Source organism: Nannospalax galili, unplaced genomic scaffold (assembly GCF_000622305.1).
Source record: "Nannospalax galili isolate Female #2095 unplaced genomic scaffold, S.galili_v1.0 scaffold450, whole genome shotgun sequence".
Taxonomy (NCBI): domain Eukaryota; kingdom Metazoa; phylum Chordata; class Mammalia; order Rodentia; family Spalacidae; genus Nannospalax; species Nannospalax galili.
This window is the reverse complement of record NW_008329134.1, coordinates 2,210,284-2,222,056: the sequence shown is the minus strand read 5'-3', so window position 1 is coordinate 2,222,056 and position 11,773 is coordinate 2,210,284. Positions and strand designations below refer to the sequence as shown.

The window sequence follows — 11,773 nt, the reverse complement described above, 5'->3', positions numbered from 1 at the left end:
TTATATATATTCATATATACATATCACTTGCACACAGAAACAGATATGCATACATATAACAAATTATTGGACACTGTGAAAGCATTAGGTCACAATATAAGTGAAAGCACCAGGGGTTTTCTCTGATAAGACAATGAGGTCATTTTTGCTCTAAGGACACTTGCATTCTTGAGTTTTGACATATGGTTTGTCAGGGCCTCAAAAAATGTAAGATAAGGAACTAGAGAGAGATTGTTTGGCAGTTAAGAGCACCGACTGCTCTTGCAGAGAACCTAGGTTCAATTCTCAGCACCCGTATGGCAGCTAACAACCATCCATAACTCCAGTTCCAGGGGATCTGACGTCCTCTTCTGACCTCCACAGGCATTGCACAACACAGGTTGCACTCACATACATTCAGGTAATACACCCATATGCATAAAATAAAAATAATAAATAAAATACTTTTGAAAACTCGAAACAGGAGAAAAAGCCTAGTGTTGAGCAAAGAGAATACACTAAGAGAATCTCCTAATACTAAGCTGAGAACCCAAGGGCCTATGTCTGTGCTGTGTGGTGAGTTGCTTACTCTCCTCATCCATACAGTGTAGTTGTAAGTATAAGCTAGTCTGTGTGGTATCGTAGCAGAAATCACAGAGCCTTACACTGGTGTTTGATTTAAAGCAGTTCTCCTAATTGTAGACCCCAGGAGCCTGCACAAAGAAAACGTGAGAAGTACATCTTCTTCCTAGATTTCAAAACTTTCAAATAAATTTCCAAAGACCATGAATAGAAAAGATCTGGCTATGACCATCTCTCAACTACTTGAAGAATAACATTCAGACTGCTACAATAATCCCTAAAGACTTTGTCAGTTTCCTGTTTTATTACTATTGTGTCACTCACTACCTCTTTTAAATTATGGTGTCAGATAGAATATTACATGAGTATTTGTGATCACAGATATAAATGGGATTAGTGGACTATTGTAGGTATTGTCTTTTGGTTAGAGAAATTATGTTCCCATACTAGGTAGCTTCCTGTAACCCTTTAATTGATTTCAAAGAAGAGAGCAATTTCATGCCAAATAGCAAATGCATCTAATAAATAAATAACCTGAAGATTTCAGATTGAATAATAATATTCTCAGTGACTGCATAAAACCCAAAAGCTTTGGGTTCTAATGAGTTCTTGGGTAGATTTAAACCGTTGGAAAATGACAACACATTACACTATATTAAACAATATAGATAATACTTAAAGATGAATTGTCATGTCACTGAGTTTCAGAATACCACTGTCAACACGCCCATATTTCATTTGATTCACAAATGTCGCTGTAGTATTTGTCTGGGCACATGAAAGAGTGAGCAGTACAAACTTTTAGGATTTTAATACATTTCAGGAGGGAAGAAAAAGAAGGTATGATTTGAAAGTTACTAAAGAAGATATATGTATTCTTTCTTTACAAATGCATCTATACACTACTCAGTAAAAATACATATAAACAAAGAATGAACGTCAGGGAATTGGAAATGAATGGACTTTGTAAGGTTTTTCATGAATTGGAAATGAATGGACGTTGTAAGATTTTTCTCTTCTAGCCATTTATAACTTATTAAGTTTTATAGCTTGTCTACCCCTAATTTTAAGCATATACATATGTTTGTCTATATACATAAATATGGAGAGTAGAGAATGTAAATGAAGGCATTTTACTCATGTTAGTCTGTTTTGTATTTGTAAGTCTTTTATTCTCACAAATTAAGTTTGGACGGCCGAGCTTTTCAATGAACTGTTAAACATACTGTCACTGCAAATCTCCCCTTCCACCCCCACCAGTCAAAAAAGAAAAACAAAACAAAACAGAAGGAAATGTGATTTAATGGAGTTTAAAGGCTAGAGGGATTTCTTCAGGTCAGCGACAGCACATTCTCTTCCATCGTTTGAAAGACTAGTTCAAAAGCAAGCAGCAACTTACTTCATAATGAATTAATTGTGTGCCTGAACTGTGCTCCAGAAGGCCAGGTGGGCAGACCTTTATGCACCGATGGGCAGCCTTTCTATGGCCCAGAACCAAAAATGCAACCCTGATGGCTAACACGTGTTTTCTGCTGCATTGCATTTATGGAGATCTGTAGTGGAATTCATTCTGGATAGGTAAGGAGGCATCAGAAGTCAGACAGACTGTCAGCAAATTAATATCCTGCTCTGAAACACTGCCACAAGAGAAACTAGAGAAAGGAAAGTGTTTTATCACTTAGAATCTACTGTACGATTTTTACATGTCTTCTAAGATTAATAATATAATATGATTTCACAACAGTAGTAGGTCAAAATTATTTACACTATTAAATGCTAAAATGCTTAGTTGCTTAATTCATTATTTATAAAGCATCCTTCTGTCTTTACTAAGATAACCACAGGTGAAATTTCTTTTTGAAAGAGTATCCCAGGTTCAAGACCTGCCTGTGCTATATAGAGATCTCAAGGCCAACCTGTGCAACTTAGTGAGAACCTATCTCAATGTAAAAACAAGAAAAAGAGACCCGACTATGTCTCTTAGTGGTAGAAAGCTTTCTTAGCATGTGGGAGGCCCTAGGTCTAATCCCATCACTACTAATGTTTTTAAAAAGCAGCATATATGTGAATGTGCTCTCTATACCTTGCCCTATAAGCAGGAAAGCAAATGAAAAGTTTCTGTTGGTGTTTGTTGCTTAGGAAACAGGAAAGTAAAGGTGCATCCAAAAATCTTGACTCCTAGAAGAAAAGGGTTTTGTTTCCCAGCCTGTTAATTCACAGGTCCTACCTAATTTAGATGAAAAGAAGATGGGAGATGATGGAGTATGTATCTGTTATTGACTACCAGGAAACACTACAGTTTAGTAGATGCCTAAGTATTCCATTGGAAGACTGGGCATGAACTTCACCTCGGAAACAGTTATTTGGCTGTTACTGATCAAGCTGCCTATCTTATGTTGACCCTCATGTTACTGCCCTAATAAAAAGTATTAGTTATGTGCCGGCCACTTTGTTGTAAGGAACTAATGTCTGGAAAGCAAATAGTAGACTGCAAAGTTTGAAAGAAGTTCAGTTCTCTTGTTATTATCTGCTGATTCCTCATAGGGAAAACTCATTAAGTTGTTTGTCTTCGGGCCAGCAGCTCTCATGTGACAATGAGTCTCCATCTGCTCTGACCACTTCTGTTCCATGACTTCTATTTTTTACATATGCTCAGTCCCAGAATTCAGACTATTGGAGCTACTCGCTTTGTAAACTTGGTTGGGGAGCTAAAACCACAACGGTTTCTGTTTCCATCTCCTGTCAGATGTGTCTTTACCTATCTAGTTACTTCATTGTTAGTGCTGTGGGCCTGTGGATTGAAATATATTTCCATGGATATCAGCAACATGACTTTAGAGTCAGTAGATTTATTTGATAGCTATTTTAATTTTAACAGTAGCCAAGCTGCTGGTTTATTTCTAGTTAAACATTAGTGGCTGTCTCTGCTGTGTTATTTTTTAAATTAATTTTTCCAGCAGAAACAAATGATTTTTAAAAGGATTCTAATAATAAGGTTAAGTATTCTAAAATCATCTGAAATGTCACTTGTTTTGCTCCAGTCTCACATGACTCATCCACCTATTGTTTCATAACAGTTGTTATGACATTTGCTATGACTGTTATGCTCTCTTTAAATGGGTGTCGCACAGCATGGTTTTAGATGGCAGCACTTAAAATGTATCCCCGCCCCTTGGAAAAGGAGTTGCTATGACCCAATAACCATTTACTGGGAATCACATGAGTCAATATTGTGAAGCAAGATCTTTAAAAATCCTAAATGCAAAGTTGAAAAACAAGCTTTCAAATGCAAAGCAAACTCTGCCAAACTATTATTATTTACTATTATTATCATTATTATTATTACCATCACAGTTTGGTTTCACAGTTTATAGTAAGAAGCCCTTGAGTTTTGATTGAAAATAAAAACTTAGAGATTGTCCTGCCTGAAAATTTTCTTTTTAATCTTAAATGGAGCTTTAAAACTTTGTTTCTCATTTATCTAAAAGAAAAGAAATACAATCTTGAACCTGTTAAATTCATAGACAAATATTAAATTATTAAGGAATCTGCTTAAATGTGGCTGTCATGTTTTCAGTTGTCTAAATTTGTTGATGGCCACTGGAAGTATATTTTTCCTGTCCTGCTGATAGGCGCTGATGCTCTCTGAAAGAGCTAGTCAGAGGTACTAGGCTGCAGGATCTATAATCCAAGGAAGGTAGATGGCTGCTTGCATTCATAGGTAACACAGTAGAACTCCACTGTGAAATGTTCACAATAAACTTTTTCACCAACCCAGATTTCTCAACAAAGTTCTGGATGTACTTTTTTTTTTCAGTTTTCTGATTCTCCGGCCTATTGCAGGTAATTGTGAACATTCAGTAAACTGAAAATTCTATCTTCACTTATGAGCGTCAAGAGTGGGCAGTTATTTACACAACCAGTACTCCACTGGGAGCCATCAATCGGCTTTTCTCCCCTAGAAATAAGAAAGGCACTGGCTCATTTATCTTTCCCTGCCCCTCCTTGCACCTCCCTCCCTCCCTTCTTAGTCCTCTCCTGCATCTTCTTTTCCCACTTTCGTTTCCCCTGTCCCCACAGGCAGCCATTCTTTCCTGTGTTTTTGCTTACATGGAGTCTTCTGTTGTACATACCATTTGTTTTGTGTCTTACACATTTTAGGGACTATAAATAGCACAGTGTTATTTACCTCATTTCATTTCTTACTATTATCACTGAGCATGTATTTTTAGATCCAGTAATAACTTACACATGCGTTTAATCACTGTAAAAGTTCATGGGGGTGTTCTGCTCCATTTTCTATACCCAGAAATGTGCAGGAAGCAGCCAGTACCTGTTCATCATCAGGAAATGCTAAGGAATACCGCCATAGTTAGTCATCCTGATAGTGTCATGAAAGTCGTTCTTGAAGCTCTTATTTCCAGAAGAGTCACTAGGTCCATGATAGCTGGTGTAGTTAAGGTTTATATTGTTAAATTGTTCCCCAGAAATACTGCACCAGTAGACTCCTCCACACTCTCTAGCCTCCCTTGATCCAGAATGTTTGATAATGCCCATTCTTCTAATTCTCATCTGTGCCCATTTTTGGAGAGACTCAAAATCTTTTCACTCCAGTAGCCTCTTAGGGCTGATGGCTAAATGGACATCTCCACGGAGAGCCATGCAGTTTCACTCTATGTGCATTTGATTCACCAGAATGGCAAATGTCATCTGCAAGACCTTCTTCCAGTTGGCATTGCACTGAGAAGGTTAAATAGGGTTTTGGAAGATCTTACTAAAATCTGAGTATGCCTTCTTCATCTCACTTCCAGGCTCAATTCCTCCTCTTTATCTCAGAATCAAGTGCCTTGTAAAATGTGGAGTGCAACTACCCGTTAATGACTGTGTTTAAATTGATACATTTTTTTTTTTTTTTGGTCTTTTTGTCTTTTTGAGACAGGGTCTTCCTGTAGCCCCAGCTGGCCTGGGATTCACCATGAAGACCAGGCTGGCTTCAAACTCACAGAGATCCACCTGCCTCTGCCTCTGTGCCTCTCCAAATGTTTCAAATCTAATGTTATAATAGTTCATATAACAATCACTGAAGTTAGTTCTACATTTTTCTTACCACCTGACTAACATGTGGTTATGAGGTACAGTGCATCTTGGCATGCCCAGCACCCAACACCATCCATTTACCACTGTTGAGTTCCTCGGTAACGGTTTCTATAAAGACTATATGATAGCCAATTATACATTTAATATTAAAAGTTCCTTTGCCTACAGTAAAATTTTCCAGTTCTGGAAATGTTTGAGATTAAAGCCGTCTTTCCTATGTTCTAAGCTGCCGCATGTTGATGTCTCAGCACTATAGTACTAATGAAGGGCTAGCTCTTTCAAAATCTCTTCCTGGAATAATCCTGATTTTTTTCTGAAAATCCTTGTGAGCTCACAAGTGCTGAGATGGAGGAGCACACCTGCCTTGCAAGTCACCAACAGGGTCACTTCGCTAGCTGAGTGGGTGGCTCTACACAAACAGTCTGCACTTAGCAGTGTTGAATACTGTTTCAGGTGTTAGTAAGACACACTGACCTGGAACAGATAGATTGATCTTAGCAAAAAGCCTAGCTGAAGAAGGCTGTATTCAAAAAAGATGATTTGAGGGAAATGGTTGCTCTATTCTCTTCATTATGACTCCAAACACTCAGTCTCCATAAACTCTGTACTTGTTCACTTACCTGTACTGAGGGAGATAAATTCAGTAATGCTCAAGTTCAGGCTATGTTTGTCTCTATGAGAAGAACCAACTATATCCACAGACATGGGGACACAGAATATTCCTTACATGTTAGGGAATTTTTTCCATCATGACAAGATCTATGATGAGGTCTCATCATCACCAGGCCTGTCTCCTTAATGAGCTCCCAGATTTTCTCCTTAACGTCTCTTTACTTGAATATGATGGCCATTCTTACTTGTTTGTGCTGCCCCTCCCCCATCCTTCCGTGGGAGCCAGAGTGGCGAGCACTTGAAAATAGCACTGCTGGTATCACTGGGGAGCAGAATGGTTTCACTCGCTTTTCTCAGCCCTCTGATCATGAGGGTAGCAAGGGAGTACTGATGAAGAAGATGTTACCCTCCAAAAGATCCCTTGCACAGGCTTGGTACATGGTAGGTACTGAAAGTCGGTATACCACCATGGGAGACAGAGGCACAGATTTTTTTTTTTTTAATGTTAAATTACAGGGATTTCAGTATCTGAAAGGGAATACCAACAAATTCCTTCACTTCAGGCAGAGCCTGTGTGAGCAGCTTGTCAGCTGCTGCCTTCACCACATCTAAGCAGAAATCTATTTCTCACTTAAGTGTATTGTCTTCCTAGGATGAGGTAGGAGGGCATCACGGAAATATCTCGGGTAAATAGAGACAACAGCTTGTCTGTGGTCGAGGCTTTTCCAATATCCTTCCTATAGTCTGAGTCAGGTCACTACGGTGAGAAGCAGATTCAACCTTGAATGAAAATTATAAGTTCAAGTGCTTATTTTTCCACATTGATTTCTCTTCTGTGAGTCCAGACATTTGATTACAGTCCACAGATGAGTGGGCTCTCCTTTTATTTTAAAATAGGATTTGCTGCCAATGAGCTAGTTAAAATATTCTTTTGCTTCCTTATATCTTATTTCTTGTTGTTCATGCATGTATTCTATACTAAAACATATCAAAAAGCATATTATATAAGCAAAATAGTTGCTTGCCCTTTCATTTAGAGCAAATATGCAGCTATTACTCATAGTTCCTAAAATAAAATTATAATCACATACATTACAATTTAAAAATCTTTCCCAATAATCTTCATGCTTTTGCATTTTAGACAACTTTAGTTTTGCAATATAAATCAATTAAGCATTAATAGTTCAAAATAACACATGATTTTCATGCACAAATAACTGACATGTTCTTTTAAGGAGAAACACAATCTGAGTCAGAGATCCAAATTACAAAGGGAAAACCCCGCTCTAAGCTTCTGCTCGTATTATGTTAAGGCTGAGACTCATCTCCAAACAGCCTATGATTGAGATGATGTTTTGGAATAACATCCTGTGTTTTGGTGGTGCATCACTCTTCAGTGACATTCTGAGATGGCATTGTATTAGCACATGATATTTTCCCCGTTAATTGATATCCCAGGTTTGTCCTGAGGAAAATCTACAGCTCCCCCAAACATGCTTGACAAGTTATTATATTTACTTTAGTCAAAGCCCGTGTGTGCAATATCCCTCTTGGAGGTGGTCTATTATTGGAGTCCCATATGCTTTTTGTTTGGGAAGAAAGCAGTCACTGTGTCATACTGTTACATGGAGTATTCTTTTTCAAGGATGTTGTTCCCCTGGGAACCATATCAGGCCAGAGTTCCCTAGTCTAATAAGACCTTTGTAACTCTTATTTTATAAAAGTTCTTGGAGGGAAGCAAGAGTTAAACAGAAAATGTAATTCAAGAAACCATATTAGGCCACATGTGGGAAAACATGTCTCAGTGTTGAATTAGAAAAAAAAAAAAAGTATCTGTTGTAAAAAGCACTGAGGTGCCAAAACACTGAGTGTTTTTTAGTGAAGATTATTGTGGGACAGAGAACTCATAACATTTTGATATTTACCTAATTTTCTAAAGTATATGATGTAAAATAATACCAAATGTTAATAATTATGATATTAAAATATGATTAATTTAGAAGTCCTTCTGCAGTGGTTTTAATCTCCTGATAGCTTCCAGTCAGTAAAATGACATGAACTCAAATGATGACCATCGTTAGGATTCTACAATGTATGTGTCTTTCCTACTTGTTAGAATAAGAAAGTATAAAAATACTCATGAGAACCAGCAAATTTGATTGTTTAACATTTCCCATACATAACAAACATATTGATTATATTCTTCAAAGCCAGATTTTTTAAAGTAGCTTTTCAAAACAGATGTAGAAGCTCTTTCTTCATATTTTATAGCTGTCTGATAAAAATTTCCATTTAATTTTTACACTTGTAACTTTATGTAGAAATAAAAAATAAATACTTAAATGTTTTTCTTACTTAAGGTAATGTAGAAATTGTTTTATGGAATTTGAACATTTTACAGTAAAATTCATGACCTGGTAACATTTTGAGAATCTCCTTTTATTATTATTTTCAACAGCAACTGGTTTCCCAGCAGCGCATTCTAATCCATGAAGATTCTATGAACCTGCTAAGTCTGTATACCTCCCCTTCTCTGCCCAACATCACCCTGGGACTTCCAGCAGTGCCACCTCCACTCAATGTAAGCCATGGCATCCCCTCTGCCTAAACCACCAGCACAAGGGACACTTTTATACAGGGACTCCCTTTTACTGTCTGCATATTTTGACTTGAGAAACTTGTTAGAGACAAATTCTTCCTCATTATTTTCTTCATGTTGCTTTATCCAAAGGCATTCAGTTTAGTTTCAAACCACAGAATTGGTTCATGTGGTCATATATAAAAATAAATAGCTTGTGTGATGGTATTTAACTTTTTCAAAGCACAACAACAGAACAGGCACTCTCCTCTTGTAACTTCAGGAGCTTCCACATCCATCCATTGTTAGAGTGATTACAAGCTACATTTGTGCAGAAGACGAAGCTGAGACTGGGGACTTTAAAAAGCTCAAAGAAGCTTCTTCTAAGTATGTGGTTATTAGATAAATATTTTTTTAAAAAAGCTCAAAGTCACAAAACCAAGGAATGAGTGGCAGACCTGGGACACCCCCAGGCCATGCTGAGAGACAAGCCTCTGACACACAGCAACCCGTGTTTAGAGAATTGGTTTTGTGAATGACTTTATTTTGGGAATTTACTGACTCTGTGCACCATAGAGTGCATATCTGGAAAAACTCTCTAAGACCAACATTTCAGTATTCCCAGGAGACTCCATGTGAATTAGTTAGTTTAAAAGTCTTGACAACTGAAATAGGGTCTCCTGAGGAGAACCTATCCTACTAGCAGGAGATAACAGTAATTATTTATACACATTCTCTAAAATAATGTACATTGTACTTGTTACCAAAGATTTATCAGCTTTACCCAGGATAATTCATCCTAGAAATGTAAGTAAATTAACTGTACATGCACAGAAGTCAGGTGATAGATTATGTTTAAAGAGAAAATTATTCCAACCTTGGTCACAAGATTTGCCCCTCAGAGCATCAAGTTTTCTGAACTTGGCCTGCCATAGTCACATTTGTCTTCAACACATATATTTTTATTAGATCTAAAATTGCATTACGTCTGGATTATTGATAGACTATATCGTCATCCTGTATGAGGCTGTGATCATATACCACTGAGGAGAAGGCAGGTTGAGGATATGACTCTTTCATGGAAGAAAGGCTTGAAAATCCAGAATCAGTTACACTGCTGAAATTTCACAAAGATGTGTAAATAACTGACTATAATGAAATGTAAAAAGAAATTAGAAATGAAACTAAAAATAAGACATGGATATCTATAAATCCTCACTTCTTAAAATTAATTTTCTTTCATTCCCGTTTTTCCTGTTCATTTTAAATGTATGCAAATACCATCCCCCAATATTATGATACATGAATAGGCATTTGATGTCACGATTTTTACATGCTCTCGGTCATGCGTCCTCACTAATTCACACACGCACCACTCTTAATGTGGTCAGAGAAACATTTTTCACAAAGGACCAAGCACTAAAGCCAGACCATTTAATATTTCGATGGCAACTCAATTTGGTACCACTGGATGAATAAACCAATGTGGTTTGGGTTAGTTTCACTTTCCTTGCTTCCATTTTGGTGTGGATGAGGCCATCACAATTAATTTCTCAAGCTCAGCATTGCTCTGGTGGAGAGTTCTAATATTCCCTTTCCCCTCTTGAATAGTGGAAGACTGAAAAAAGAGGCTAGGACCAGGCATCACTTGTAGATTAAACATTGGATTGACTCTCTCCGTGACTCAGACAAACCATTTACCTCTTTGTTCTTTAATTTCTCCATCACTGAAAATTGCTTTGCTTCCCTGGTGCACAGTAATTTTGAAAGATGAAACATAAGTTTTGAAAAGAAACATGCCACATAATTTTGAGGTATTAGACTTCTGTTTTGTAATTCCAAAATGACCACCATTCATTACATTCTTTAAATAGGATAATTCATTATTGCTCTTGATGGTATAATTATTATTGCCTTATTACTGTGTTACCATACATTTCAAGTTCTTAATAACACTTTTATTTGATATCTGATTTCACTTGCAGTTTTCTTTATTATACAAAAGTATCTAGACTGTCATTTTTAATATTCAGAGATTTGGGGATCTGTTATGAATTAATATAAAATACATATTTAAATCACATTTTGGCCTTTTAGAACCTGCTTTCATTGAGTCAGAGAATTTTTTTAATTAAATATTGGAAACTTAAAACTCTGTGAAATTATTAGAGGAGACGTAAAGAAAATGTGCATTGTGTCTTTTACATGAACTCCTGAATTAGAGATTTCTTCCTATCTATATTCTTTAGTTTAATGATTTGAAAAAATTCTAACTTTTCGACATACCTTCTTTTAAGCAGTGCATTTAAAAATATTTTAGAAGTAAGCTTCCACTTATTAAGCCTAAAATAACTTCAATTTTTATTAAATTGGTGTACGAATTTTTCATGTATTTATGGTTTGCAATATGGTATCTTGATCTATGTAGTGTACTGAATTAATCAAGCTAATGAACATGTGCATTTCTTTGCACTTTTTTGTGGTAAGAACACTTAGCTACTCCCTGAGAAATTGACATGTATACTTTGTCATTTATATAATCGTAGTCATCGTGATGTACAAAACTCTAAAAGTTTCTTTTCCTATGCAACTGAGGATTCACGTCTTCATTATGTCTTGACACAGGCTTCAAATTCACTCAAAGAGAAGCACAAGTGTGAGACACAGATGCTCAGGCAAGGTGTTCCTCTGCCAGGCCAGTATGGCAGTGGCATCCCGACATCCTCCAGCCATGCTCACGTCGCGTTAGAGGGAAAGCCCAACAGCAGCCACCAAGCTCTCCTGCAGCACTTATTGTTGAAAGAACAAATGCGACAGCAAAAGCTTCTTGTGGCTGGTAATTAATAAAGGCACTATTTCAGGTCATTTTAGAACTTTTCTCAGGGATCCACTGTAACATTTCTTTTTTTTTTTTAATTTTTATTA

The 11,773-nt window shown here is 36.8% G+C and overlaps 1 protein-coding gene across 19 annotated transcripts in view; it reads left to right on the top strand.

Moving 5' to 3' along the window:
• Positions 1–11,773, top strand: part of Hdac9 (histone deacetylase 9) — an 897,356-nt gene that overhangs the window by 532,510 nt on the left and 353,073 nt on the right. For all 19 annotated transcript variants that reach the window (XM_008832701.3, XM_017798011.2, XM_008832669.3 and 16 more), the window contains 2 exons: positions 8,729–8,851; positions 11,474–11,684. In XM_008832701.3, the coding sequence (XP_008830923.1) occupies positions 8,729–8,851; positions 11,474–11,684 (334 nt within the window). The remainder of the gene's footprint in view (positions 1–8,728; positions 8,852–11,473; positions 11,685–11,773) is intronic.